This window comes from Pseudonaja textilis, chromosome 2 (genome assembly GCF_049901715.1).
Source record: "Pseudonaja textilis isolate UNSWEBS1 chromosome 2, rPseTex1.2, whole genome shotgun sequence".
NCBI classification, from domain to species: domain Eukaryota; kingdom Metazoa; phylum Chordata; class Lepidosauria; order Squamata; family Elapidae; genus Pseudonaja; species Pseudonaja textilis.
Genome location: NC_141991.1, coordinates 149,307,689 through 149,331,668, shown reverse-complemented (window position 1 = coordinate 149,331,668; position 23,980 = coordinate 149,307,689). Strand labels below are relative to the sequence as shown.

Genomic DNA, 23,980 nt, shown 5'->3' with positions numbered 1-23,980 from the left:
ACTGTAATCTGAAATCAGCTCCCTTATTGCATAATTTTTGCAGAGGTGAAAGAACCAGAAATGTTTGCTTTCACAGGAAAGTGGGAAGTTACTACATACAGAAAAACAAACTTATGCAACGAAGTTTGAATGTCTATGTCCTAGCTATAAAAACTACAAGCAACTTCTTAATTTAAATTCTCCTTCACTGTTTGGAGTAAAATATTTCTTTGAACGGATAAGGTCTATTGCTTATCAATAATAGACATGATAGTTTTGAAAAATGTTGCTATGCTGACACTTTCCAGAAGGGGGCGTCAGAATATGCCCATTCAGCTGCTGCTTTCATTGACTTCTCACCCATCCATTGGGAACAGAATCAACCAGAAATGCCTCCAAGGATGCGATAATCTCCAGATGTGCAAGTCCAAGCATGATGGGCACTGTGCTGTGAAATATCTGGAAATTTGGGGGCCAGAAAGCCTGAATGTCATTCAACTTATTTTTGTGCATATTTCCATTTTTTCAGTTGTGTCCGCTTGATTGAAGTTAATTCTGCAATGTCCTATTATATCCTGGGAAATACTAGGCCTCCTACATTACACAGCCATAATAAAGAGGGATGTCTGCAGAACAGGGTAAAAAAACAATCAAGAAGACAGCCATGACAATGTGATGGAAGCTCTGTTAGCAAATGAACTACTCCACAGTGTTTTGTTTTTTTTCAAGTTTTAGCATGCTGGCTGGGGAATTCTGGGAATTGAAACCCACACAGTTGCCAAAATTGAGAACGATTGACACATTCATTGCAGAATTATTTAAAAGGAACCAGATTGATTTGACTTGACACTGTTGCCTTAACTATTGGCTGCTCCCCCCTCAGTTACACTTACTGCCTCTGCACCCTTTCAGGCTTCCTTTTCCATTCTTTCCTCTCAAAAAGTCTGTAGTACCAGTGTGACTTATGCCAAGGTCAGGGCAGCCTCATGGAATCATAGCAGAGCTGCTCTTAGGACTGGGCAGGACAAAATGACCAGGTAATGGATAAAGAGGAGAAGGAAGCAGCAAAAAGGTGATGGAGGATACGGCTGCCCGTTGCCCTCGAAGGGAGCCTACATTGCCCAAAGCCTCCAATTTATCCGAAAGTTCCAGGAGCAAAAGTCTTCCAACCAGCCCTAATCCTGAGACTGCAATTAGCTGAGGTTGGTGTCTCTTCTCTGTTGACTTTCGCTTTGGTTCTCACCAAAGGAGAGTGAGCAATCATTTTTTTCCATGAAGGGCAGGGTGGGTGGGGCTGAAAGAAGCCAGAGCCAGAGGCAAAAGTGGGTGGAGAGACCTGCCCAACCTCTTTCAAAATCTCTGTTTGTTGACGTTACATAATAGAAATAGAAATAGAAAACTATTGACTTTTTCCTGGCATTCTGTGGTTATCCAGATTTTTGTAGCCCAGATCTGGTGGTCCTATGTTTAGCATAGCTGAGGCTGCAGAGAAGAGGCCTGTAGCTCTGGACAGGTCCCCTGCTTGAGGGTGGTAGTGGTGGAAGGCAAAAATTAAGCCAAGGGCTACATGACATTAGTCAAAGGTCCATTGATTCTCCATCCTTGCTGCTTTATCATGTTAAATCCATGGTGTAAATCTACAGTATGTGTTTTCCCGTATGTTCCCACCCTTAATCCTCTTTTTTCTCATGACGGTCATGTTTGTCAACCCTTTACACTTGACATACTTCTTTAGCAATTAAAATACTATATAAAATGTTGATGGATAATCTGCCCAGGACAAAATAGACAATGGAGAAAGGGAAGGGAAACTGGTTTATTTACCAGTTCAGGTATTACATATATTTTGGAGAGGGTGAGTTACTAGTCTTTTATAACCTCATTAAGAGATGATTCTAAGAAAAGTATTATAATATGACTGAAGAGATAGGATTATTTTATCTTCAGTTTTACTAAAAACCAGAAAGGAAGTAGATTATTCCTGAACAGTAGATGGAGAGAAATAGTCTAATTTGTCAGATACAGATTAACAGAATTGGAAGGGATTTTGTAGGTCATCTAGTCCAAACCCCTGCCCAAGCAGGAGACCCTATACCATTTCTGACAGATGGCAGTCCAGTCTCTCCTTGAAAGCTCTTAGTGATGAAGCTCCCATAACTTCTGAAGGGAAGCTGTTTCATTGGTTGATTGCTCTCACTGTAAGAACATTTTTCCTTATTTCCAGGTTGAATCTCTCATTGTTCAGTTTCCATCCATTGTTCTATGTCTGGCCTTCAGGAAAATAGCTTGACCCCCTCCTCTCTGTGGAAGCCCCTCAAATATTGAACACTGATATCATGTCTCCCCTGGTCCTTCTCTTCACTAGACTAGCCAAGCCCAGTTCCTGCAACCGTTCATTGCATGTTTTAGGCTCCAGGCCCTTAATCATCTTGGTTGCTCTTCTCTGCACTCTAGAGCCTCAACATCTTCTTTATAATATGGTGACCAAAACTGGATACAGTACTCTAGGTGTGGTCTTACTAAGGCTTTATAGAGTGGTATTGGTACCTCACTTGATCCTGATTGTATCCCTCTGCTAATGCAACTTAGGATTACACTGGCTTTTTTGGCTGCCGCTGCACACTGTTGACTCATATTTAATTGGTTGTCCACAAAGACTCCAAGATTCTTCTCACGGTTACTGCTATTAAACCTGGTTTCACCCAGTCTATATGTGTACTTTTGTTTTTTTCTTGCCTAAATCTAACTTTACTTTTCTCTATGTTGATTTTCATGTTGTTAGATAGGGCCCCAGTGTTCAAGTGTGTCAAGATCCATCTGGATCAGCAGGGGTGTCAAACTCACATTGTTATGATGGCATCACATTGAGACTTTTTCCCCCTTTGCTAAACCAGGAATGGGCGTGACGCATCCCTCCATGTAGATGTAGTACCCTTAAGGACTACTTGCTGAGTACGGTTTGTCAGCCAGTTGCAAATCCATCTGATGGTGATGCTATCTATCCCACTTTTTTCTAACTTGCCAAGAAGTAGGTTGTGGTCTACTTTGTTGAATGCCTTGCTGAAATCTAAATATATTATGTCCACAGTATTTTGCTGGTCTACTAATTTAGTCACTTTGTTGAAGAATGAAATAAGATTGGTTTGGCATGATCTGTTTTTAACAAACACATGCTGACTTCTAGTTATTACTTTACTCACTTCTAGATGTTGGCTTTGATAAAACCAACATGTCTCCAGAGAAGGCTGGGGAGCCTTGTGAGGGGGAGAAGGTGTCAGCCAAGGGACAGTGGGAAAGTACTAAAATGGGAATAAGAATCTTACAGAAATAATTTTACCCAAGTGATTAGTAAGCACAAAGTTGGTGGCTGTTTTTCCTCTTCCACCCAATGATTGCCATGATTCACCAGCACGGCAAGCTTTGCCTCAGTTTCTTCCATGGCCTGAACTCTGTTGTTAGTTGGGCTGAAATAACAAATTCTGAAGATTATAAATTCTGAAGACTATAAATGGCCAATTATTTCCATTGTTATTTTACTACTCTGGGAGAAAATTCTTTGGATATTCTGTACCCCAACACTAAGGTATGCTCATTTTAGTAACCATTCTGTTCTGCAGAATCCAAGATTTTTCCTTGGATGGTGGATTAAGGATTTATTGACAGATGACAAGTTAGTGGACACACTGGCCTGGGATACGTTTTGATGTATTTGTTTAGCCCAACAACAATTTCAGGAGTCTTTTCTTAAAATAATGATATGTTTATTAAAAACCTAATACACAAAATGCATACTCTTAGTCATATGCATGGTAATAGGGAAATCATATATGTAAGAGTTTTCATATATGCAGTGAATTCCATTCACCCATTCATCCATTCACTATATGAGTGGGAATTCATCACCAGTCAGAACTGAAAAAAAATTGTTGGATGAGAAGCAAAATATTTCAAAGAAAAAACAATCCAAGAAAGTCCAGTTGCGTTTTGGAAAAAGCATCTTTGGGACAACCGTTACCCGAATAACTGAGAATAAATTGAATAGGATTTTGCTATTTAGGATTTTGTTGTTAGTTCACCCTGTTCCGCATTATGATTTTTGCCTGTAGCCCAGAACATTTCTGCAAAGGACTCATGAGTTGCCTTGAAAATGCGTTTTTTATTTTTTGTTTTCAACTCACAAAAACTTTTGGAAATGCAGTTTTGCATTGTAACATTTCTAAATACTTTTGTTTCCCACGTGCATGTTTATGTTATACAGGTGGTTCACAACTTACAACCACAATTGAAACTTTCCATTGCTAAGCAAGAAAGTGGTTAAGTGAGTTTTGCCCCATATTATAACTTTTTGCTAGAGTTGTTAAGCAAATCACTGCAGTTGTCACTGTGACTCATGCAATTGTTAAACAAATATGGCTTCTCCCATTGACTTTGCTTGTTGGAAGCTAGCTGGAAAAGGTTATAAATGGGGATCACAGGACCCTAGGGGGCTGCAACTGTCATAAATACATGCAAGTTGCCAAGTACTCAAATGTTGATCACATAACCATGACCTTGCAATAGTTGTGCGGGTGAATATCTGTCATAAGTCACTTTTTCAATGCCATTGTAAGTTTGAAGAGTCACTAAATGAATGGTTGTAAGTTGAGGACTACCTGTACACATTGATAAACACATATTATCCCACCTCTAAATAGTATGACTGTCGAAGCCTGAATTCCAACCACTACAGATGAAATGCACACATGATGCAACACACACATTATGAAAAACGTGACCCTTATGTGCATACAACATATTCCACACAGCTCTGGCCTCACTGTCTGGCCCATAGTACCAATACTATGGTACAAATACTATGTTGAAACTGGAATGCTGGTGAAAATGCAGAGAAGTCAGAGCACAGTGAGATTTGGAGCACTGATGTACTTGTCTGTAAGTCTCGGGTTTCCTACAATAAATGAGTAAAAATTGTGAGAAGCGTTGGGCCACCCTTTGCAATTAGCATATGGTGTATGGTGGCAGAAAATGGGACAGTAATTGCCCCCCCCCCCCCCCAATTTCAGATCATATTCAATTATAAGGATACACCAATGCTAATGTGACAATGTCAGCCACTAATTTATAAAGTGTTACATGATCTGAGTGAGAATGTATTCATTTACACCTCAGGATTTTTTAAAGGGTGACCATGTGGCCTGAGCTCATTTCTTGGTGCAAATGAAGGCAGACGAAGCAGACCAAGATCTTGCTTTCATGTTGTCTCACCTACCGTATTGTAGAGATGCCCTGGCTTGTGAGCAGATCTGTGTCTGACTTTAGCGTCTTCTCTTTCCCTGTATGGCTCAATATACAGCCCAAAGAAGCACAGAAAATGTTCTTCAATCTTTTCCTGCAAAACTGGACTTCTGGGGCTCAGAAATATATTATTGCTCACTCACAACCTTGGGGGAGAAGTTGACCCACTCACAGGATTGCTCCTAATTGCCATTTTTTACTTTTCTCCCATGCATCGTTTTCCCAGTTACATGCCTGGAAAGCATGAGTAAAATAATGCCCTTGACAAACAGGAAGCTTCAGGGATAGGAGAGAGGAAGCTGCCAATCCTCCAAAGCCACAACTTTGTTGTCAAGGGAAACCTTTGTTCCTCCTCCTTAATGACCACTTTAAAGGCTTCCCAAGTTGGGTTTGGATGAGTAGTAGTTTTTTACTGACCACAAAGTTTTGCTAATTGGTTTGTCTGTATATTTATTTATTACATTTTATGCTGCCCATCTCACCTATAAGGTGACGGTGGGCAGCTTACAAGTTATAATATTGATCTGTGTGCTGTTTAATTGTTTAATGCAGTTCTAATTATTCTGTTTATTCTTAAGCTATCTTACAGATTCATACAAATTAAGCAGTTTTGGAAGGATTATTTATATGGAAATGTAGTTTTAAAAAATATCAGACAAGATGGGTTTTATTTATTTAGATTTTTAAAAATTCTAACCCTTTGTTATTTTTATAAATCACCCAAGGCGCCAGACATACATATTACTTCTTTCTTTATCTACTTTCTGCACAACAGCGTGCCAGATGAGTTGAACTTAGGCATAGTGACTATTCTAAAGCCACCCAGCCAGCTTTCATGATTACGGTGGCACTAGAACTCGCAATCTCCTGGTTTCTAGACTGGTATCTTAACCACTAGATCTAAAAAAATATAGAGCTTTATAAGAACAACAAATGTTCTTAATGTGCTCTATTAAGTCAATTAGATATGGCTAAAAGTACCATGTCCTATGAACCACAAACTCTGCTCAGTTAAAATAATTTCTAGAATTCCCATTAATGAGCAATCTCAGTTTCCATTAAACTGTATCTATCAGAATGGTATATAGAGTCCACCTTCCCTTAACCTCAGAGCAGATTAAGTTAATGTTAAGTTAGTTTCCTGCATGGGATTCTGCATGATTTACACACACACACACACAATTTCTCTATTGTTACACAATGTATGTACCTTGTAACATCAAATTGTGGGCACACCACAATTTTCACAGCCAGTTTATATCTGTGCATGCTTGCATCTACAATTAAATGTACCTTTGCCAGCACACACATTATCACAGTTTCTTCATGTTTGGGCATGTCTGCAGGTCTAACTCAATATTTATTTTTCAGGATAGAGGGAACAGTAGTTCTGAAATTGTCCACGGCGCCTAGAGTAAGCATATGGCTTCTGTAGCATAGAGACAAGCATTTTCCACCCACTAGCTAAGATTAAAACTCACAATGTAATCCTCCAATGCTGCAGATGAAGGAAGAGAACAAATGAGTGTTTCTGTCACATCACCTCCTTCGCCTCTATCTTCACTAGCTCTCTAACAAAGCGCACAGTCCTCTATTCCAGCATTTCTAAACTTTGGCTGCTTAAAAGAGTGTAGACTTCAATTCCCAGGATTCCTCAGTCAGCATAGCTAGCTGGAGAATTCTGGAAGTTGAAGTCCACGCATCTTCCAGCTATCAAGGTTGAGAAACACTGCTCTATTCCCTTTTTCCTGTTATACCAGGAGGAGGCCAATTGTACATGACAGATATGTATAGTGCTGTGCCCATTTTGAGTAGGGTCAAAGGTCATGGAAATCCAAAGACCCTTTTCCTGAGTTTAAAGCAGGGAAGAGAGAAAGTGCTCAAGCTAAGTGCTTTTCTTAACTTATTTAATGCAATGCATTAATGCAATGTCTCTCTTCCCTTCCCAGAAGTTCTTACAAAATAGTTTGGATCCTTTTTACTGTGGCCATCGCAGCCTTTTTCCAAAACAGATAGACTCAATGCCTCGCTTCCGTTTTTCAACATTAGGACTAAACCCTGAAAGCTATGGTTGTAAAAAGTAGAAGAGCCCGGGGTGTCTGTGTCTTCCCAGCCATTGGGATATTGGGTTCAGGTTCAGCTCAGCGCTCCCCCTGCCTTGTCCTCCGCTCCTTTTGTTCTTCACTGTAACTGGTAGGAAACGTCGCCTTGCTTTGGACCGGAGAGCTCCCGTTATAAGCTATTGTTCTGGCGCAAGTGGCGCGCCCGGCCTTCAGCTTCAGCACACGCTGCCCTGGCGAGCCTTGGCACCACGGAGCTCCCGAAGGCCCAGCCTGGCAGGGAGCCTTTTTCCTACAAACAAGCCAGTTCTCTCGCTACACGTCAGCAAGTCAGAAGCCAGGCGGGTAACTCGGAAACTCCTTGCAACAGGATCCCGGGAGCAGCGCAAGCGGTGGCTCGGCGCGGACTCGCTTCTCTTCCGCGCGGCTTTGGGAGCAAAGCGACCTTCAGGCGCTTCCAGTGTTGAACGCGAGCGGGCGAGGAAAAGAGGGAGCGGCTGGCTGGCTCCGTCTCTTCCTCAGCAGCAGCAGCAGCAGCAGCCGCGACAGCGCCTCCCGCGTGGCTCTTCGCTCGCTCCTCTGGCTCCGGCCCAGCCCCTCTCGTTCGCCCGCTCGCCCGCCTCGCCTCTCCCCGCCGCTCCTCCCCTCGATTTGTTTTGTGCGGCGACTTCGGGAGCGTGACGGAGGCGCTTAGAAGCGCTTATGCAACCGGCTGACCTACTAACACACATTCGCCTGGGGAAAGAAGTAGGGCGGCGGCGGCAGCAAAGCTCGCGAAAGACGCGCGGCGACTCCTTCCCGCGCTGGAGAGGTGGCCGAGGGGCGCCTGGAAGAGGTGATTTCACGCGAACGCCTTGCGGCGGTTCCTCTCCCCTCGCCCTTCCCCCACCTGCAAGCCCCCTGGCCTTGGGGGGGGGGGTGTCTCCCGGGAGAGACCGGCTCGTTTCTCGCGCGCTGGAGTTGTCGGCGGGCGCGGGTGTGCTTTGTTTGCGGGCAAGGTACATGGCGGGCAGTGGGCATGCGGCGCTCTTGCTCCGCTGGGCTCCTGGCGCCTCCCTTCAGCCCCGTTCAGACAAGCTCTTGGATTGCGCCCGGACGAGTCGGGGAAGTTCTGCGCAGCAAATCCGCGCTTGGAAAAGGACGGCGGTGCTGCGCGGCGGTGGGGCCGCGCTTAGACGTAGCTGGGTGGATGGGTGATGCGGTTCCCCCCCGCCCGTCGTCTCTTGTTGCACAGAACAACATAAACACTCCCGCTCTTCCCCTCCCTTCCTGACTGACCTACATTTTTTAGGATGGGGCGAGTGTGCGTGGCAAGGCAGCCAAGCTGAGGGGGTTCAGGAACTCGAGAGGCTTCTGGACGGAGCTCTTGACTTGCTGTGAGGAGCGAATGGGAACAGTGACATGTCTGAGGCTTGCCTTGCCTTGCCTTGCCTTGCCTTGCCTTGGGAGAGCGATCCGAGTAGCCTGAGACTCAGGGCCTTAATGACAGAGACCCTTAAATCTGCTGTTGGCCTTAGGATTGGTTGTCTCCGAGGAAGCGCGGAGACCCTCTGCCAAATTGTTAAGGATGCACACATAATTTAGCACACATAATTTAGCTCAGCAAGAGATGCCACTGTACAGAAAGAGGCCAGAAAGGGTTCTTCCCTTTCTTCTCTAAATGAAATTCTCCCCCTGACCACAGGAAAGTAAATAAGGAACAGGAAGTTTGTAATCCAGTGACTGGATGGCCCAGGAAGGTTTCATCCCTCCTTCCATAATGCTTGTAGCTGTGCAAGTATACAAAACATTTTAGCCTCGGCAGGGCTGGGCAAGAGAGAGGCGGTCCAGTGGCCCCTCTGGAAGCAACTGACACTTCCTGATTAGGAGGATTCTTGCAGATAAGTGAAGTAAATGGAATTTGTGATGATTTTAAAATTTACAGTGAGGAGGATTGCTTAATATAGCTTGCTTATTATTTGAGTGGTTAGGAAATCCCGATTCTGCTTTTCAGATGATAAAAATAAAAGCAAGTAAAATGAAGGAGTATCAACTATTCCACTCAGGGTACATTGCTTATATATTTCAAATGTTTTTTTAAAAAAAATCCAAAATCCATCAATGCAAAAAAAAGTACTTTTGGTATTTCACATAAACTACCTTTATTCCTCCAGATCTTTTTCAAATATGCTAATGCAATGCCACTGTTTTAATTAAATTTATGCCCCCTCTTTCCTCCATTTTTGTTCTTACAACAACAGCCCTGTGAGGTAGGTTCAGTGAAGAATCAGTGATTAGCCCAAAATCACCCAGTGGATTTCCTGGGCCTGGTTCTAGTCCAACACTTTAGCTACCCACTGGGTCTCCTGCTATCCTGTTCTCAGTTAGTCTGCAGGCAGGAAAGTTGAGAGAGTTTTAGTTTAATTGGAGATAGGGTGCCATACCGGAGTGGTTTTAAATATAGAAAAATAACATTGTTTCTCTACTTAATTAATAGTAGAGTTAAAGACTACCACTAATGTGACACATTTCTTGTTTTTTAAAGGGACACAAGAATATTTCCATGTAGTTTTATGTTTTGTATAACACTTCATGTTTCTAAACTTAAAATGCCCTTTTAAAACATATCTTTACCATGCAGTCTGAAGAAACATGACGTGTTACTCAGAATATTTGAAACACTGATAGGTCTAATACGTAATATGCAACTCACTGATTTTGAATGAATAGAATCACCAAGCAAATCAAACGGGAGAATCTTCCCTCCCTCCTGCAAATTTAATCACAATGGCTGGGTTTGGAACAAGGCTTAACTAACCAATGCTCTGGATTCATTCAATACAGCGAGTAACAAATTAATTAAATGTATTTATACAGGGTAGAGCCCAGTGTGTTGTGAGTGTAAATGATGGCATGTCTGGGAGGATGCTGCAGTGACATAGCCACTTCAGGCCAGGGAAGCAAATCAGAAAAACCTTTGCATTATAACATCATTGCACGTACCTTCTGGGTGTCATCACCATCCGCTGTGAGCACTGCTGTCTGTAGGCTTGTCTTTTTTTTTTTTTTCAAGCTACTGAGGACAATTTGTACAGCACTTCCTCCATCCCACCACCAATTTTATCTTTGCCAAAGTCCGGGAATGTAATTTTGAGGGGTCCTGGCTTTATGCTTTATGTATGATCAGGATTTGAATCCAAGACTTCCCAGCTTATGCCCACAGTTGGACAGCGAATCATGTCTCTTTGATCATGGTTCCTTGGTAAAGTGAAACGGAAGACCTTGCTGAAGAGGTGGAGCTGGTAAGAAGCATCCATGTTGCTGAATGGAACCTGTGATACTTCTGTTGGAGGCTAAGTATAGAGCAGAAGAGGTTGTGATTCTGTATTTAATTGGGGATACCTGTTTTGTTCACCTGCTTTCCATGTAGACAGAAGAATCAGGCCAAGGTTTGGTTATTAAACCTCTGGATGAAACATTCTTCTTCTGCCTACCTTTAGCCTCCATTCCCTTTCATTAGCTGTCTTCCAAAATGAAAATCAGGAGAAAAAAATACTCTTTGTTCCTTGGGTCGGTGTTCCTTACCCCATCCCATGCACTAAGCACTTGATGTGTCAGTTGTTCCATAGAGCCAAGGAAATGCCATTTCAAGGCATTTCAATAGCTGTGCACAACTTGTAACCATTTTCAAGAGATCCCACAAAAGTTCTGTAAACGAATCCAGGGGAACACTTGTATTTGCTCTATTCTTCATTTTATTCAGTATACAAGATAATATGTATAGAGTTCCATAATTTTATTTTACTCCACTGCAAACATCAGAGGCTGGGCCGAGAGAGAGTGATCCTAACCCGGGTCACTAAGTGAGTTTCCAAGATTGAAGATGGGCTAGAACTTGGGTCTCCTTGCTTCTAGACCAATACTTTCACCACTAAATCCCACTGCCTCGTGCACATTTCAACATGGTCTGTGTAAGGGTGAGGCTATATACTAATGCTTAGTACATAATGATTGAGCAATTTTTGCTTTAGAAATTCTCTGCCTGCTATAAGACACTTAGCTCAGCTGGCCATGTTTTTTTGCAAGCAGAAAAACAAGGGGCTGAGTTGTAGACATGCAGTGGGAGGTGGTAGCTGCAAAGGCAGTTGTGAAATCTGAATTCTAGAAGTTTGGTTGGCATTATATACTAAGTCGGGTTATTCATATACATGATACATTTAAAAAAAAAAATCAGTCTACTTTTGTGTTTAACAGCAGCTTGACTTCCAGCCGCAGCAAGCAGCAACAATTCACTTCATGTATGCAAAACTCTGCCTGATGATTTTGTGCAGAGCAAACTGTTTTTAAAAAGCAAAAGAATGAGCCAAGCTATTTTTCCTCTTGATTAGTTGGCAAGCTTGTCTCCTCTTTTATTTTTAAACAACAGCTGAACGTGTAGAAAATAAGCAAGGAAAGTTTTCTGCAGTGGTTTGTCTCCGTTCCAGAAAGCTTTCCCTGTTCATGGCTGTGTATCCAGATGCTGTTGGAAATGTGTACATGTAGTCCTCAACTTGCAACCATAATTGGGACCAGAATTTCCATTGCTAATGAGTGCAGCCATTAAGTGAGACATCGTGTGATTGCACCTGATCTTACAGTATTTTTATTGTTAAGTTGTTAAGCTAGCTGTTAAGTGAATCCAGCTTCCCCCATTGACTTCGTTCGTCAGAAGCCAATTGGAAGGCTGCAAATGGTGATTATACGATCCTGGACTGCTGCAGTTGCCGTGTCCAAATTGTGATCACATGACAGCAGGGACACGGCAATGGTCATAAGTGTGAGAGAACCAGTCGTCAGATACCTTTTTCTGCACTGTCATAACTTTGAACAGGTGCTGAACAAATGGTTGTAAGTTGAGGACTACCTGTAAACTGAAGTCTAAAAATCATTGCAGCTCAATTCACTTGAGCGTTATCAGCATTATCAAAACTACATAGAGCCTGGTTTTAGGAGTATTACCTCTAAGGTGTAGTTAAATGGGGAATGAAAAAAAATGTCACAATCATAATGGGAGTGGCTACTTTCATTCTTACTTTCATTCTTATGCAGAATGAAAAAAAAAGTGTTATGAAATTTTGAAACGCCTAACTCTGGCTCATTCGTTGTCATGCTTCATGTGCTCAGGCTTTTCTGGAGAGTCAGGCAGCCCCAAAAGAGAATGCCAGAATTTGACACTGGGATGCGAAATGTATTTCATGAGTATTACAGGCAGGAGGGGAGGGAGAGATTTCATGACCTGTGGGGTGCCTGTTGCACGCAAAGCTCTGCTATGCTGACCAGGTTCCCCTAGGGTAGCATGAAGGAGCAAAATGTTTCAAACCAAAAAAGAAAAGAAGTTCAGTTGCCATGACACAACTTCCAGAGGAGATGCATTAAGCATTTGATCAATTTAATCCCTCCAGAGACACCTTCCATTTAAAAGAGATAAATGAATACCCACCCATTTGTTTGACACCAGGCATTATAGTTATGATTCCCAGTTTCTAAATATAAGGGGGAAAACACAACTTTAGGTCAGAACAAGATGGCCTGATGATGATGATGATAATGATGATCAATTGAAACACAGAGGCTCAAGTTGTAACAGCAACTTCTTTGGAGCTATTAGATCTGGGTTGCAAAAATCTAGACAATTGCTAGGTGGCAGAAACTAAATAGAGAAAACTTCAATTCTTGCTGCTATCTAGTTGTCATCCAGACTCTTTAGATGAATCATATTCAATCTTTGCCTAGATTTGCCATCGTTTGAGTAACTTGACCTTTACCAGCAACTTTATTATATTTGCTTTACTTCTGCATGCCAGATTGGCTTGTTCCTTTCTAGTTGGCATCTTGATATTTCTGCTTAAATTTTATCTTGGTTAATCCTGAAACAACCTGTGGTGTTTTTTCCCGCATTGCCCATAGGACCATTGGAAACCCTTTGCTCAGCACAGGTTTCCCTATGGCTCCCCAGAAGGTTTCTGCCTTTTGTCTTGATCGAAACTTGGGACAGATTATTCTAACTGGGCTGCCCTCTCCTCACAGCATTAGAATCTGCATTTACTTCTTGAGTTACCAGTCAGAAGGCTCCTCTCCCCCCTCCCCCTGAAAAATGGCAGTACGGATTATGATAAACTGATTATGTGGAAAGTAGATGAGTCGATGTGGAAAGCAACGGGGAAGAGGCAGCTGAAGGGTAGTGGCTCAGCTCCAGATCTGACAGGAACAGAACATTCTTGCCGGGAAAGTAGAGACACGATCTGCAACAGTTATTACATCATGAAGCAGTTGTGTGGGAAGCCCTGCAGGGAGGGAACCTAGAGGAGGGAGGGATATTTTGGAAGGTGAAAGTCAAGGGAAGGAATCTGCAGAGCAAAGCAACCCTCCAGGAGGAAGTGTTGGCCTGCCTTCTGCAGGGAATGTTGGATTAACTAAGTACGCTGAAATCCATTCCAAATAAACCAATAGGAGTACTAGTCCTGCCATCCCAGAATATTGTAGAGAAACTGGCCATAAAACTGGTTCTGGATAGCCTGTTGTTGCTGGGAAGTAAGTGGGACAATAAAGAGACAATGAAGTTGACTATGGGTATCTGGGCAGTTTCTTTCAATGGATTTGAAGAATCTTAGTAGGGTGTGGTGGTGCATGTACATAACTTCCACAGATCAGGAAGCTAATAACATGGCACTTGGATTGTGTCATAATAAATCTGTTTATTTCTGAAGCACAAAAGGCATTTTTCCCCCTGCAGCAGACAAGCAGAGCTTCCTTCTGGAAGTTACCAGTCATAAGGAGAATGGCATCACTTGACTAAATTAGATCCTCCGTTCTCTGTGTGGGTAGCCCATTATCCAAAGCACTGATTAGCATTATACTAGTTGTTCAGGAAAGAAAATGCCCTCTGGTTTGCCTGGCTTTAGGGCCTTGAAAAGAGAGAGTTAATGGGCAGAAATTGAAAAAAGAGGCTCTTCCCAGCACAACCTTAGCTGTTATTGTTTGCCAAAGGAATAACATTATAGAGGTAAGTTTAAAAGTTCAGCTCTGTGATAGTCTCAGGCTCTGTTCAAGAAAGGTGTCCAGAGGCTTCCTCTATACCCCAACGCTTATTAATCCCAGAAGCTCTCATAGCCCTTGCTATAAATTTGCTGACATGACCTCATTTTTTCTTTAAGATGTTGTCTAGGATTATTGGATCTTGTAATTCAGAATTCAAGGAACGCATTCCAAGAGGAATGTAAACTTGTTCCATTATGGCTGCATCCTCATAACACACTCAAAGTAAATCTGTTCATTGCTGTGTTCACATATCCTGCTGTGCCCAGACAAATAAATCATGCTATAGTTTACCATGACAGCCTGGGTCAGTAGTAAACACTGGATTCCTACAGCAAATGGAATCACAAACAACCTTATCCTATATTAACTGGTCTAATGTATTGTATAAACCTAGCATGCATGTCATTTTGGATGTACGCTCTTGTTGCTTTCATAACCAGTCCTTCTGTTCTGTGTGCTTTTGTGCTTACAGTCGGGTTTGATTTTCAGAACTTCATTGCACTTTTAATTTTACTGCACAACTCATATCACTTTCCTTTGTGCTGAACAATTTCTGCCAATTCGGTTTTTATTACAAGAAAGCCCTAAACAGAACTTGATTTTCAAAATGAAAATGTTCAAAGGTTATGTTGTTCTCTTTAATTTGAAAGCCTGTCTGTGACACTTTTGTGAATGCAAAGCACTTGGCATCAGTTCAGATGCACTCTTCACTTTTGCTTTGCTTTTGATTACTGCTCTTATGTAACCGTACAACTGTATTTTTACTCTGATGCTACATCGACTTGGTAAGATCCAGCTCCTCCTATGCTCAAAGAGAGCTCAAAGTGAGTGGCAGTCCTCTCTTCTGACCTCCTTTGAATCCTATCAGACCTACTGCCCCAAGGGGGTGACGCAGACTGAGAAGTAGGTCAGCTTCCTCTTCATGCCTGAGCTTGCAGGATCCTGATTGTATACACCCAATCCAGCTTAGTAGTAGTTCCATGTGCCTTCTAAGACACGAGGCCGGACCCTGTAGGCAGATCAGGGTGTGGGATTTGAGCTTAGCTGGAAAACCCTTTCTCATTCTGGGTCAAGGCAAGAAAATAATATGTGGACCTAGAGTGAGGGTGTCATCTCTTTGAACTCAAGAGCCCAGGAAGGCCAGGAATCTGGTGCACCCCAGAACAAAATGATAGCAGTCGCACCCTTTTGATTCAGCACCAGGTGATGGATTTGGGAGGAGAGACCAAATAAAAGGTAAAGTTAAAAAAAAAGAAAGGCCTGGAAATGCAGGCTCTTCCCTCCACCATGCTGATCAACTACCTTTTTCATGTAAAGAATAGAATGACTGTGACGAGAATAGAATCCTCTTTTTCATCCTTGTTCATTCATTGTGTGTGTGTGTGTGTGTGTGTGTGTGTGGATGGATGGATGGATGGATGGATGGATGGATGGATGTGAGAATAGTTCTTATGGTGACATTTTACAATCAGTGTTAACTCCCACTTTGGGAAGAAATCATTGGGAGAGTTAACAAACATTTTCTGAGGTCTATGAATTTCTACTATAATGCTTAGAGATCTTGTTTTTATGTCCACTACTGATGTAGCAGTTGCTATTATTACGAATTAAAATTGATACAGCTGCAGACTGTTAGATTTGCTGCCTTTTAGTGAGGGGTTCTGTCAGTCTATCCTCCCCTTCGATCTTTGCTCTCTGAAGGTCATTTTCTGAAGACTGAAATTTCCTTTGTCTAGTTGGAGGCTAGTCTACTTTAGTATTTTTAAACAACTACTTTGCTTAGTATGACAGTAGCAGGACCTGCTGCATGAATGTAAGATTCCTATTTGGAATACATACAACGAGCCTTGTGGCTTTGTGATGCTTTTCTTTTGTTCATGGAAGAAATTTTGTAGGGGGGGGAGGAAGGACAGAGTATATCTTGTAGAATAAATCTCCAGGTTTGAAAAAAGAAATGTGTGGTCTATGAAGGTGCTTGAATGAAACATGAATATCAATATGAAAGTTAATGTGGTTTGGTGGATCCATTTTAATTCACCCAGATTATTAAAAGTGGCAATATATATGTAATATGTAATATATTATATATATATATATATATATATATATATATATATATATATATATATATATATATATATATATATATAACACACACACACACACACACACACACACACACACACACACACATATATATATATATATATGGATCTTTGGTTGTTCGGGTTTTCTCCGGTAAGATTCGAGTATCTAGGCACGTTTCGATGAAGTCTCATTCATCATCTTCAGGCTTCTGTCTTCGGCTCTGGGCTTCTCGAAGCACAGAGCCAAGACAGAAGCCTGAAGATGATGAATGAGACTTCATCAAACGTGCCTAGATACTTCAATCTTACGTGGGAGAAAACCCAACAACCAAAGATCCACATACAAATACCCTGAGAACCTCAGAAAACAAATATATATATATATATATATATATATATATATATATATATATATATATATATATATATATATATATATATATATATATTACAAAAACTTGCTCTGTAGAAATCTGTACAGAAGAGTGTTCATGGTTTTCTCTATAGAAATCCTGGTACCATCCAAGATACTGAGACTGCTGAATCTGTTTGGAAACTGGAGCAAGGCTGACCGGGGAACCAACTAGTTATTAAGATGGCTTTGTGGCTGCGGCCCCAATTGTTAGCAGTATTTTCTCTTATTGGTCCCCAATATTGCCTCCTCTGCCTCCTGCTGCTATTATTTTTTTATGAAGAAACAGTTTGTAGGCCAGTAGGTTGTTGGCGCTGTGCCGCTCTCTCTTTTCTGGAACTGTTGTGCAATCCATAATCATCAGACCTGTTTTGACTGCCTGGCTTGATAAATATTCAGTGTTTACTGACCTATATTCCTGCTGCCTGTGCCTGGTGCGTGTAGATCACATGTGAAGAAAAGAAAGGGGGGGTTTTGCCATCATCGTGGGGGAGCGTGCGTGCCACTTGGTACACATGGCCTTGCCTTCTCGGGAAGGAGAGCTTCAGCATTCCTATCTATGTGTCATGGTGAATGTGGAAGGAAGGTTGGGGTGGCGCTCTTTGTGCAACCTGTCTGGCTCGCTGGCCTACCCCTCAGCAGTCAAAAGGGGGCTGGAAGATTCCCTGCCTTGGATCTCTCGACTTCAAGGTTAAAAATCCCCATCCTGATCCACTTCTTGTAATCTCCTTTACTCTCCCTCCCTCCCTTTCTCCCCTTGTTATGAGAAATGGGAGGGGGTGTTGTCTGTGTGTGCATGCTGGTTGGGCCTCTGTGTGTGTGAGTTGGTGTGTGTGAGATGGGGAGAGTACATTTGTGAATGAAATGGAAGTAAGTGGCCCATTTTGGGTGTATCAGAGTGGCAATTGTCCCTACAGGCATGTTGTATGCAGACGTTCTCTGAGGGAAAGAGGGGAATCGGATCTTAATGTAATGAAGCCATCATCTGTGAAAAGGTCAAATGGGACTCCTTTGTCCTTCTTAGGGTATGTCAATTAGAAAAGTAGTTTTTCTCTTGTACGTTTGGCAGAGATTGCAATGTGGGTGCAGCATCTCTGGGGAGTGGCATGCTTTGGGTCTGGGGCAGGGACAAGGTGGAGCATATATTTTGATTGCCAAGTAGAAATTACATCTGAATGTAGTTCTGCTGGGCGGGGGGGCAGGGTTCCCCCCCCCCAGTAGAGGCAACCTCACATTTGTTTCTGAGGGGAGCTGGAATGTGGGGTGTGGCCCATGCAAACCAAGGGCCATGGTGATGCTGTCTGAACCTGCTGGATTATGTAAACAGAGCCTGAGGTGTGTGACAGCACTAGGCAGAAATGTAACACCCTCTTTTTGTATCCTTCCTCCCTAGGCGTTTCTGCTGCCTTCTGGGCCTGACCCAGCAGTTGCTGTTGCTTCTCTACCCTTCCCACTGTGCCTCTGTTGTCCAGCCACATCCTGGCTCCTGTTGGCTGTAGCATTTTGGCAGCAGTCACTCTGGCAGCATTACTGACCTGAAGACTGAGGACAGTAAAACTCTCCCAAGGAATCTGGAGACAGTCCCTTTTCAGCAGGGATTTGGAAGATGGTCTCCTCGTATCGGACAATTCATTTTCCATTTATGGGAGCCCCGATCCCATCTGACTGTAGCAACTGGAGGACAGCTCAAGGCCATATTGGATACAGCTTCCCAGGCAATACAGCTTGGTAACAGTTTGGGGTGCACAGCTGGGAAGGAGTATCCTGTGGAACAGCAGGAGCAGCCGCCGCCGCCACAGTTCTGAGGAAAGGAAATACTCCAGCAAGAGACAAAGTGCATCTGGACATTTTGACCCCTACTTCCCTCCCTTCCTCCACCCCTGTGATGGAGAGTCTCGACTCCCCCACGTTATGTGTGGCTCGGAACTTTCCCGAGTTCCATCCCAACGGCATTATTCAGCGAGCGCGAACCCTGAAGAGCAAGCCGAATGTCAACTGTAGGCGAAAGAGAGAGTTCATCTCTGACGAGAAGAAGGATGCCAGCTACTGGGAGAAGCGTCGGAAGAACAATGAGGCTGCTAAGCGTTCCCGGGAGAAACGGCGTTTCAACGACCTGGTTCTGGAGAATAAGGTGCTGGCACTCAACGAGGAGAACGTGCGGCTGAAAACAGAGCTCCTGCAGCTGAAGCTGCGCTTCGGCCTCATCAGCACGACAGCCTTCATGGAAAAGAGCCAGCAGCTGAGCACTGCCAGTGCCAACGCCCAAGCACACTTATACGGTGTCGGCAACAGCAGTTTGTATCCCGGTTCCCTGTCCCGAACCCCCCACTCAGAGGATTCGTCTGAAACGGAGCAGTCAAGCCGGGACAGTGTAAGTGTATCGGTAGCCAAGTATTCTCCCCGGGACTCTCTCTCTGACCTGTCTGATGGCTCATCTCGCGACAGCCCTCTCCCCCAGATGCTGGAGGAAGCCCAGGCCATCCACCGTGTCTATGGGGATGCCCCCTTGCAGCCTTACCCAGAGCCCAAGGGCTCGGTTCCCCGCAGTGTGATCCTTTTCAGTGCCAATGGCTTTACCGCAGTGGTCCCTCCACAACCCTTGCTTCCTGAAGAAGCGGAGCAGGCCGAAGGCTGTGGGAGTCAGAGTCCCAAAAGCCACTGTGGGGGGCCTGATCCTCGCTGCCCCCAGGGGGAGCTCCAGACGCACTCAGGGTATTGCTCAAAACCCCAGGGCTCTAGTGCTCCTGACGGCTATTTGGAGGGGGAGCACATCAAGAAAATTGAAGAGCCTAGGTCCCCCTTTGAGGGTTACACCAGTGAAGAAAGTGAAGAACCCCCTTGGGGATATTCCTCTGCTGCCTTCCCCGTGCCGCTGGACACCCACCCTGACGTGAAGACCGCAGCCCTCCCACACAAGCTTCGACTCAAATGCAGAGCACACAGCAGTGGGGTTCATGAACCGTTCCCCGGATCTAGCACTGCTCCAGTTGCCTGCTGCCAGGGAGCCTCGGCGGCCTCAGATTGGGACAGTGACCGACACGAGGAGATGTCAGCCCTGGTGCGGCAAGCCTTGTTTCTGAACGAGCCCCCCGCTTCCAGTGGCAACTTGGAAAGACTTTTGTGTCCTGGCTCAGGGCTTCCCTCGGATCACACCGTCCCAAAGGACCATGTCAGCAGGTGGGAGGAGGCTTGTCATGATGATGACCCCAGGCCAACTTGAAGGAGACCTAGGTCTGGATGAAGATTTGGGAAGTAAGGAGAAGAAATCGAACTGGTACAAGAAAGGGATTTTACATGGCCAAATGAGCATTGGAGAAGGGGGCCATGGATGACCTGGAACTGCTGACTTCAGAATCTGGGGGGAATAGGGACCATGAGATGGCAAAAGAGGATACATGGGTTGAGCATGAGGGATAGGGTGGGGGCTGCCTCGGAAAAAGACTTTGGAATTACTAAGGTATAGTGGGGGTTGGAAGTCCTGTTTTCTAAGGCTCCAGAATTCAGTGTGTAGATGAGACGTGTTTTGCTGGGCAAATGCCTAATGGTTTTCTAACTTGATAACAATTCTGGCATTGTGATTGACAGGCGAGTACCCAAAAGTTGGCATCTAATCCGTTCTGCACTGATGTTAAAGTTCTTGGATACCCACAATAAGGATGCCTAAATGGATTGTGAGGGACTGTATTTTCTCTGTCAGAAATTGCTTGGCCAAACCAAGTGTTGTGTGTTTTTAATTACTAAAATAAACCTACAGAAAAATGTTAAGTTGTTGACTGACTTGGGAGCAGAGAAAGATTGACACAGAACACAGAGGTGGGTACCTCACTCTTTTGCACTTTTCCTTTCCATCCAAGAGCTTCACAAGGAGAAATAAAACCACGTAACGTATACTGCCGTAAAAATGGCCAATGAATTAATAAAATAACAATTATTTGGAATGGAGTTCCATGTTCCATGTAAAATCAGGATCAGGCCACAAATTATTCTTCATAAATGAATGACAATCTTAACTTGGATTTGAAACCAGCAAAGAAGGGTCTAGCAATGTGCTGTTTTCACTGAGCTTCTGGAAACATTTGGTTTCACCTCAACCAGAAAGTGGCATCTGAAGAGGTCAGGGTACAAGGAATTTACCCTCTCAGATTATGTAGAGTTAAGAAGGTCAAGTTTTAGTAACAAATTGATAGCTAATGTAATTCTTTCAATACCAGGGTAATGTGTTTCTTGCATCTTGTGCCAGTAAATAGCAATAGCATTTGTTTATTTGAGTTCCAAGTCTTCCTTCTAGTTGCAAGCACAGTTGACTTATAGTTTTAATCATTTTCTTACCATTGGGGGGAAAACATCTTTCTCCCCATGTGGATGTGAAATATTTAAGTCTACAAGCAATGTTTGTAGGTAGATGAGGGGTTAGATGAAGAGTAGAGCTATTCATATTTATTTTCTTAGCAGAAATGTCTTAATTTTAGAAAAAGGATTCTTGTAATATTTAGTACAGTAAACCCTTGATTTAATGGACGTTTGCTTAGTGGCTGTTGGACTTAACGTAATTGGCAAAAATCTGCTGGATCCAGGCACTGAGCGATGTCTTAAAATACCGACGAGGTCTGTTTTTGGCAGATGATATTCGTCCAAAAAATGGGTATTATTGTTGTCAGTAAAGGAGGCTTTTACAAGTACAAGTGTGTTTTGGGGTTCCGAAAAGCCTCTTACTTATTTAAAAGTTTTTTAAAAAATGTCTGATGCATTTATCAAACATTCAGCTTTGACACCTTTTAATCTTGCTAAGGATTTACTAGGTGGTGGTGGTGGTGATTATTTGCAAGAGGTGAAGGGTCTGAGGCGTTGTGATTTAGTTCTGGAAAGCCAACTGTTTTTGTATTAATTCTATTCTAATGAGACAGGACAAAGACTATCCCTGAACTAAAATACCTGATTTCTTCATCCTATGTACTGCTAGTTGCTTTGGTCATGGCAGGTTTGAGGGAGAGATGGAGAGATGATAGAGAGATGCTCTATTTTGAATCCTTGCCCATCACCTGGTTTTCTGAATCACTGATTAGGGCTATTAGCCTCTTTTCCAAAGCTGACTTTCTCATTTGGTTGAATCTGTGGGTGAGGGTAGGATTATCTATGCTTACCTGGGGGGGGGGTGGGGGGGAGGGAGAAAAACCGTGTCATCAAAAGTAGGTCACTACCACCAACCCCCACCTGCGCACGCACACAAGCAGCACACAAGCATGCAGCTCGAGGCTGGCTGAGAGCCAGTGTTGTATCAGGAAGCCAGCCCCTCCACAAAGCCTAGCCTGTGTTACCATAGTAACAATAGCAGCTGAAAAGAGAGCAGAGAATGGGTGAACCAGGAGGGAGTGTGGCCAGCCCCAGGGTTTTTTTTTTATATTGCTCTGCACCAACTACTAAGGGAACTTGCTGCTTTGACCGTATCCAAGGGCGCTGCAAGAATTGCATTCTCCTCAAAAGAGGAAGATGCAATGGAAGTCAAGCAGAGGCGCCAACTTGTCTCTTTAATAATAATAATACTAATACTAATGATGCTCTGGCATAAACCAGTGCCTGTGGTTCCAGTGGTACTCGGCACACTGGGGGCTGTGCCTAAAGACCTAGACATGCACTTAAAAACAATTGGCGCTGACAAAATCACCATTGGTCAGCTGCAGAAGGCCACCTTACTGGGATCTGCTCACATAATCCACTGATATATCACACAGTCCTAAACACTTGGGAAGTGTTTGACTAGTGATTTGTGATACGAAACCCAGCATAGTTATCTCGTTTGCTGTGTACACTGTCATTTTTTGTGAATAATAATAATAATAATAATAATAATAATAATAATAATAATAATAATAATAATAATAATAATCAGCCTATTACACAGACCTTTGGCAGATGGCTATGTTCCTCTTGCAAGGATGAAAGAGTAGAGCCACTAATGGTTGGACTAGCAGTAGAAGACAATGCAAGTCTTGAAGACCATGCAAAAGTTACACCACTCTTGAATGCTGTGGTGCATGCAGTGTTGGATGCTCTTCGGTTTGCCCATATTATGTTGTGACAGTACAAGTTGTATTGGCTCCCATTTTCTAGATGCATTTCAAGGTGCTGGTTATCACCTTGAAGCCTTACATGCACGAGGCAAGGTTATTTGCATTGGGAGGTCACACTCCAGGCCCTTTCCTGCCTTTTTTTAAATAGCAGTCCCAACTCCATGGAGCATTCATCCCCTGCATTTGGCAGGCTCCACCCTTTTATTTTGGCTCTTTCCCCAGCACTGGGGTGGAATGAGATTGGAGCCTGGAAATGGTTGCTGGATACATTAGAGAACAATGGCTGAGGCACCAAGTTTTGATTTTATGGTATTTATTGTTGTTGTGAAATGCCAAGAGTTGTGTTTCTTGAGATCATATACATCTTTTAATTTAAAAAAATCATCTACACAACTTGTAAAGCTATAAAATGTTCAAGAGTGGAATGAAATGCAAAAAACAAATTCAGACAACCCTTCAACAAATGGGGCATAAAAGAAAACGTAACCTCCTCAACCTTTTGTAGCTGAAATCCTGAATTTATTAACAGTGGCAGTATATAGAACACACCCATTGTTAGCTGTAGCATTGGCAGTAATCTTCATCCATCTTGGAAGCATTAAAGTGATTTAATAACCATGTTCAAACATACAGCCAAATAGAAATGAATTGCCCTAAAACAGCATTATCTAGCAAGATGCTTTTCAACTTTTCAACTTCTATAATTCCTAGACAGGATGGATAAGGCTGGTTTAGGTTGCCAATGATTGCAATAAAATAATGCCATATAAAAGTTATGAATGTCAAAGAACAGTCTAACAAACTAATCTTAACGAACGATACAAGCTGGAAGGATAATTTACTGTAATAGGACCTGAAGACAGCTTCCCTTGGTACTTCTACCAGTTTAAATTTAGAAGCTACTTAAAGGTTCCTTTTCTTGATTAAATAAATATATCAAGCATTATTCTCTTAGATTTCCATTTAACATGATTATGGTCATATCACCTCTTTCAGTTACAGTACTTCTTATCTTTGAAATGA

General features: G+C 43.0%; 1 protein-coding gene across 3 annotated transcripts; it reads left to right on the top strand.

Annotated features, from left to right (window-relative positions):
• The first annotated feature begins 7,651 nt into the window (after nucleotides 1-7,651).
• On the top strand, nucleotides 7,652-20,650 carry LOC113443387 (nuclear factor interleukin-3-regulated protein-like). 3 transcript variants are annotated; one of them, XM_026711586.2, is made up of 2 exons: nucleotides 7,652-8,169; nucleotides 18,283-20,650. In XM_026711586.2, exon 2 carries the CDS (start codon nucleotides 18,775-18,777, stop codon nucleotides 20,107-20,109), a length of 1,335 nt encoding a protein of 444 aa, XP_026567371.1. In that variant the 5' UTR covers nucleotides 7,652-8,169; nucleotides 18,283-18,774; the 3' UTR covers nucleotides 20,110-20,650. The 3 variants fall into 3 exon arrangements, with proteins under 3 accessions (XP_026567371.1, XP_087781985.1, XP_087781986.1); XM_087925859.1 differs by lacking the exon at nucleotides 7,652-8,169 and adding an exon at nucleotides 15,372-15,626; XM_087925860.1 differs by lacking the exon at nucleotides 7,652-8,169 and adding an exon at nucleotides 17,399-17,579.
• Nucleotides 20,651-23,980: the final 3,330 nt, after the last annotated feature.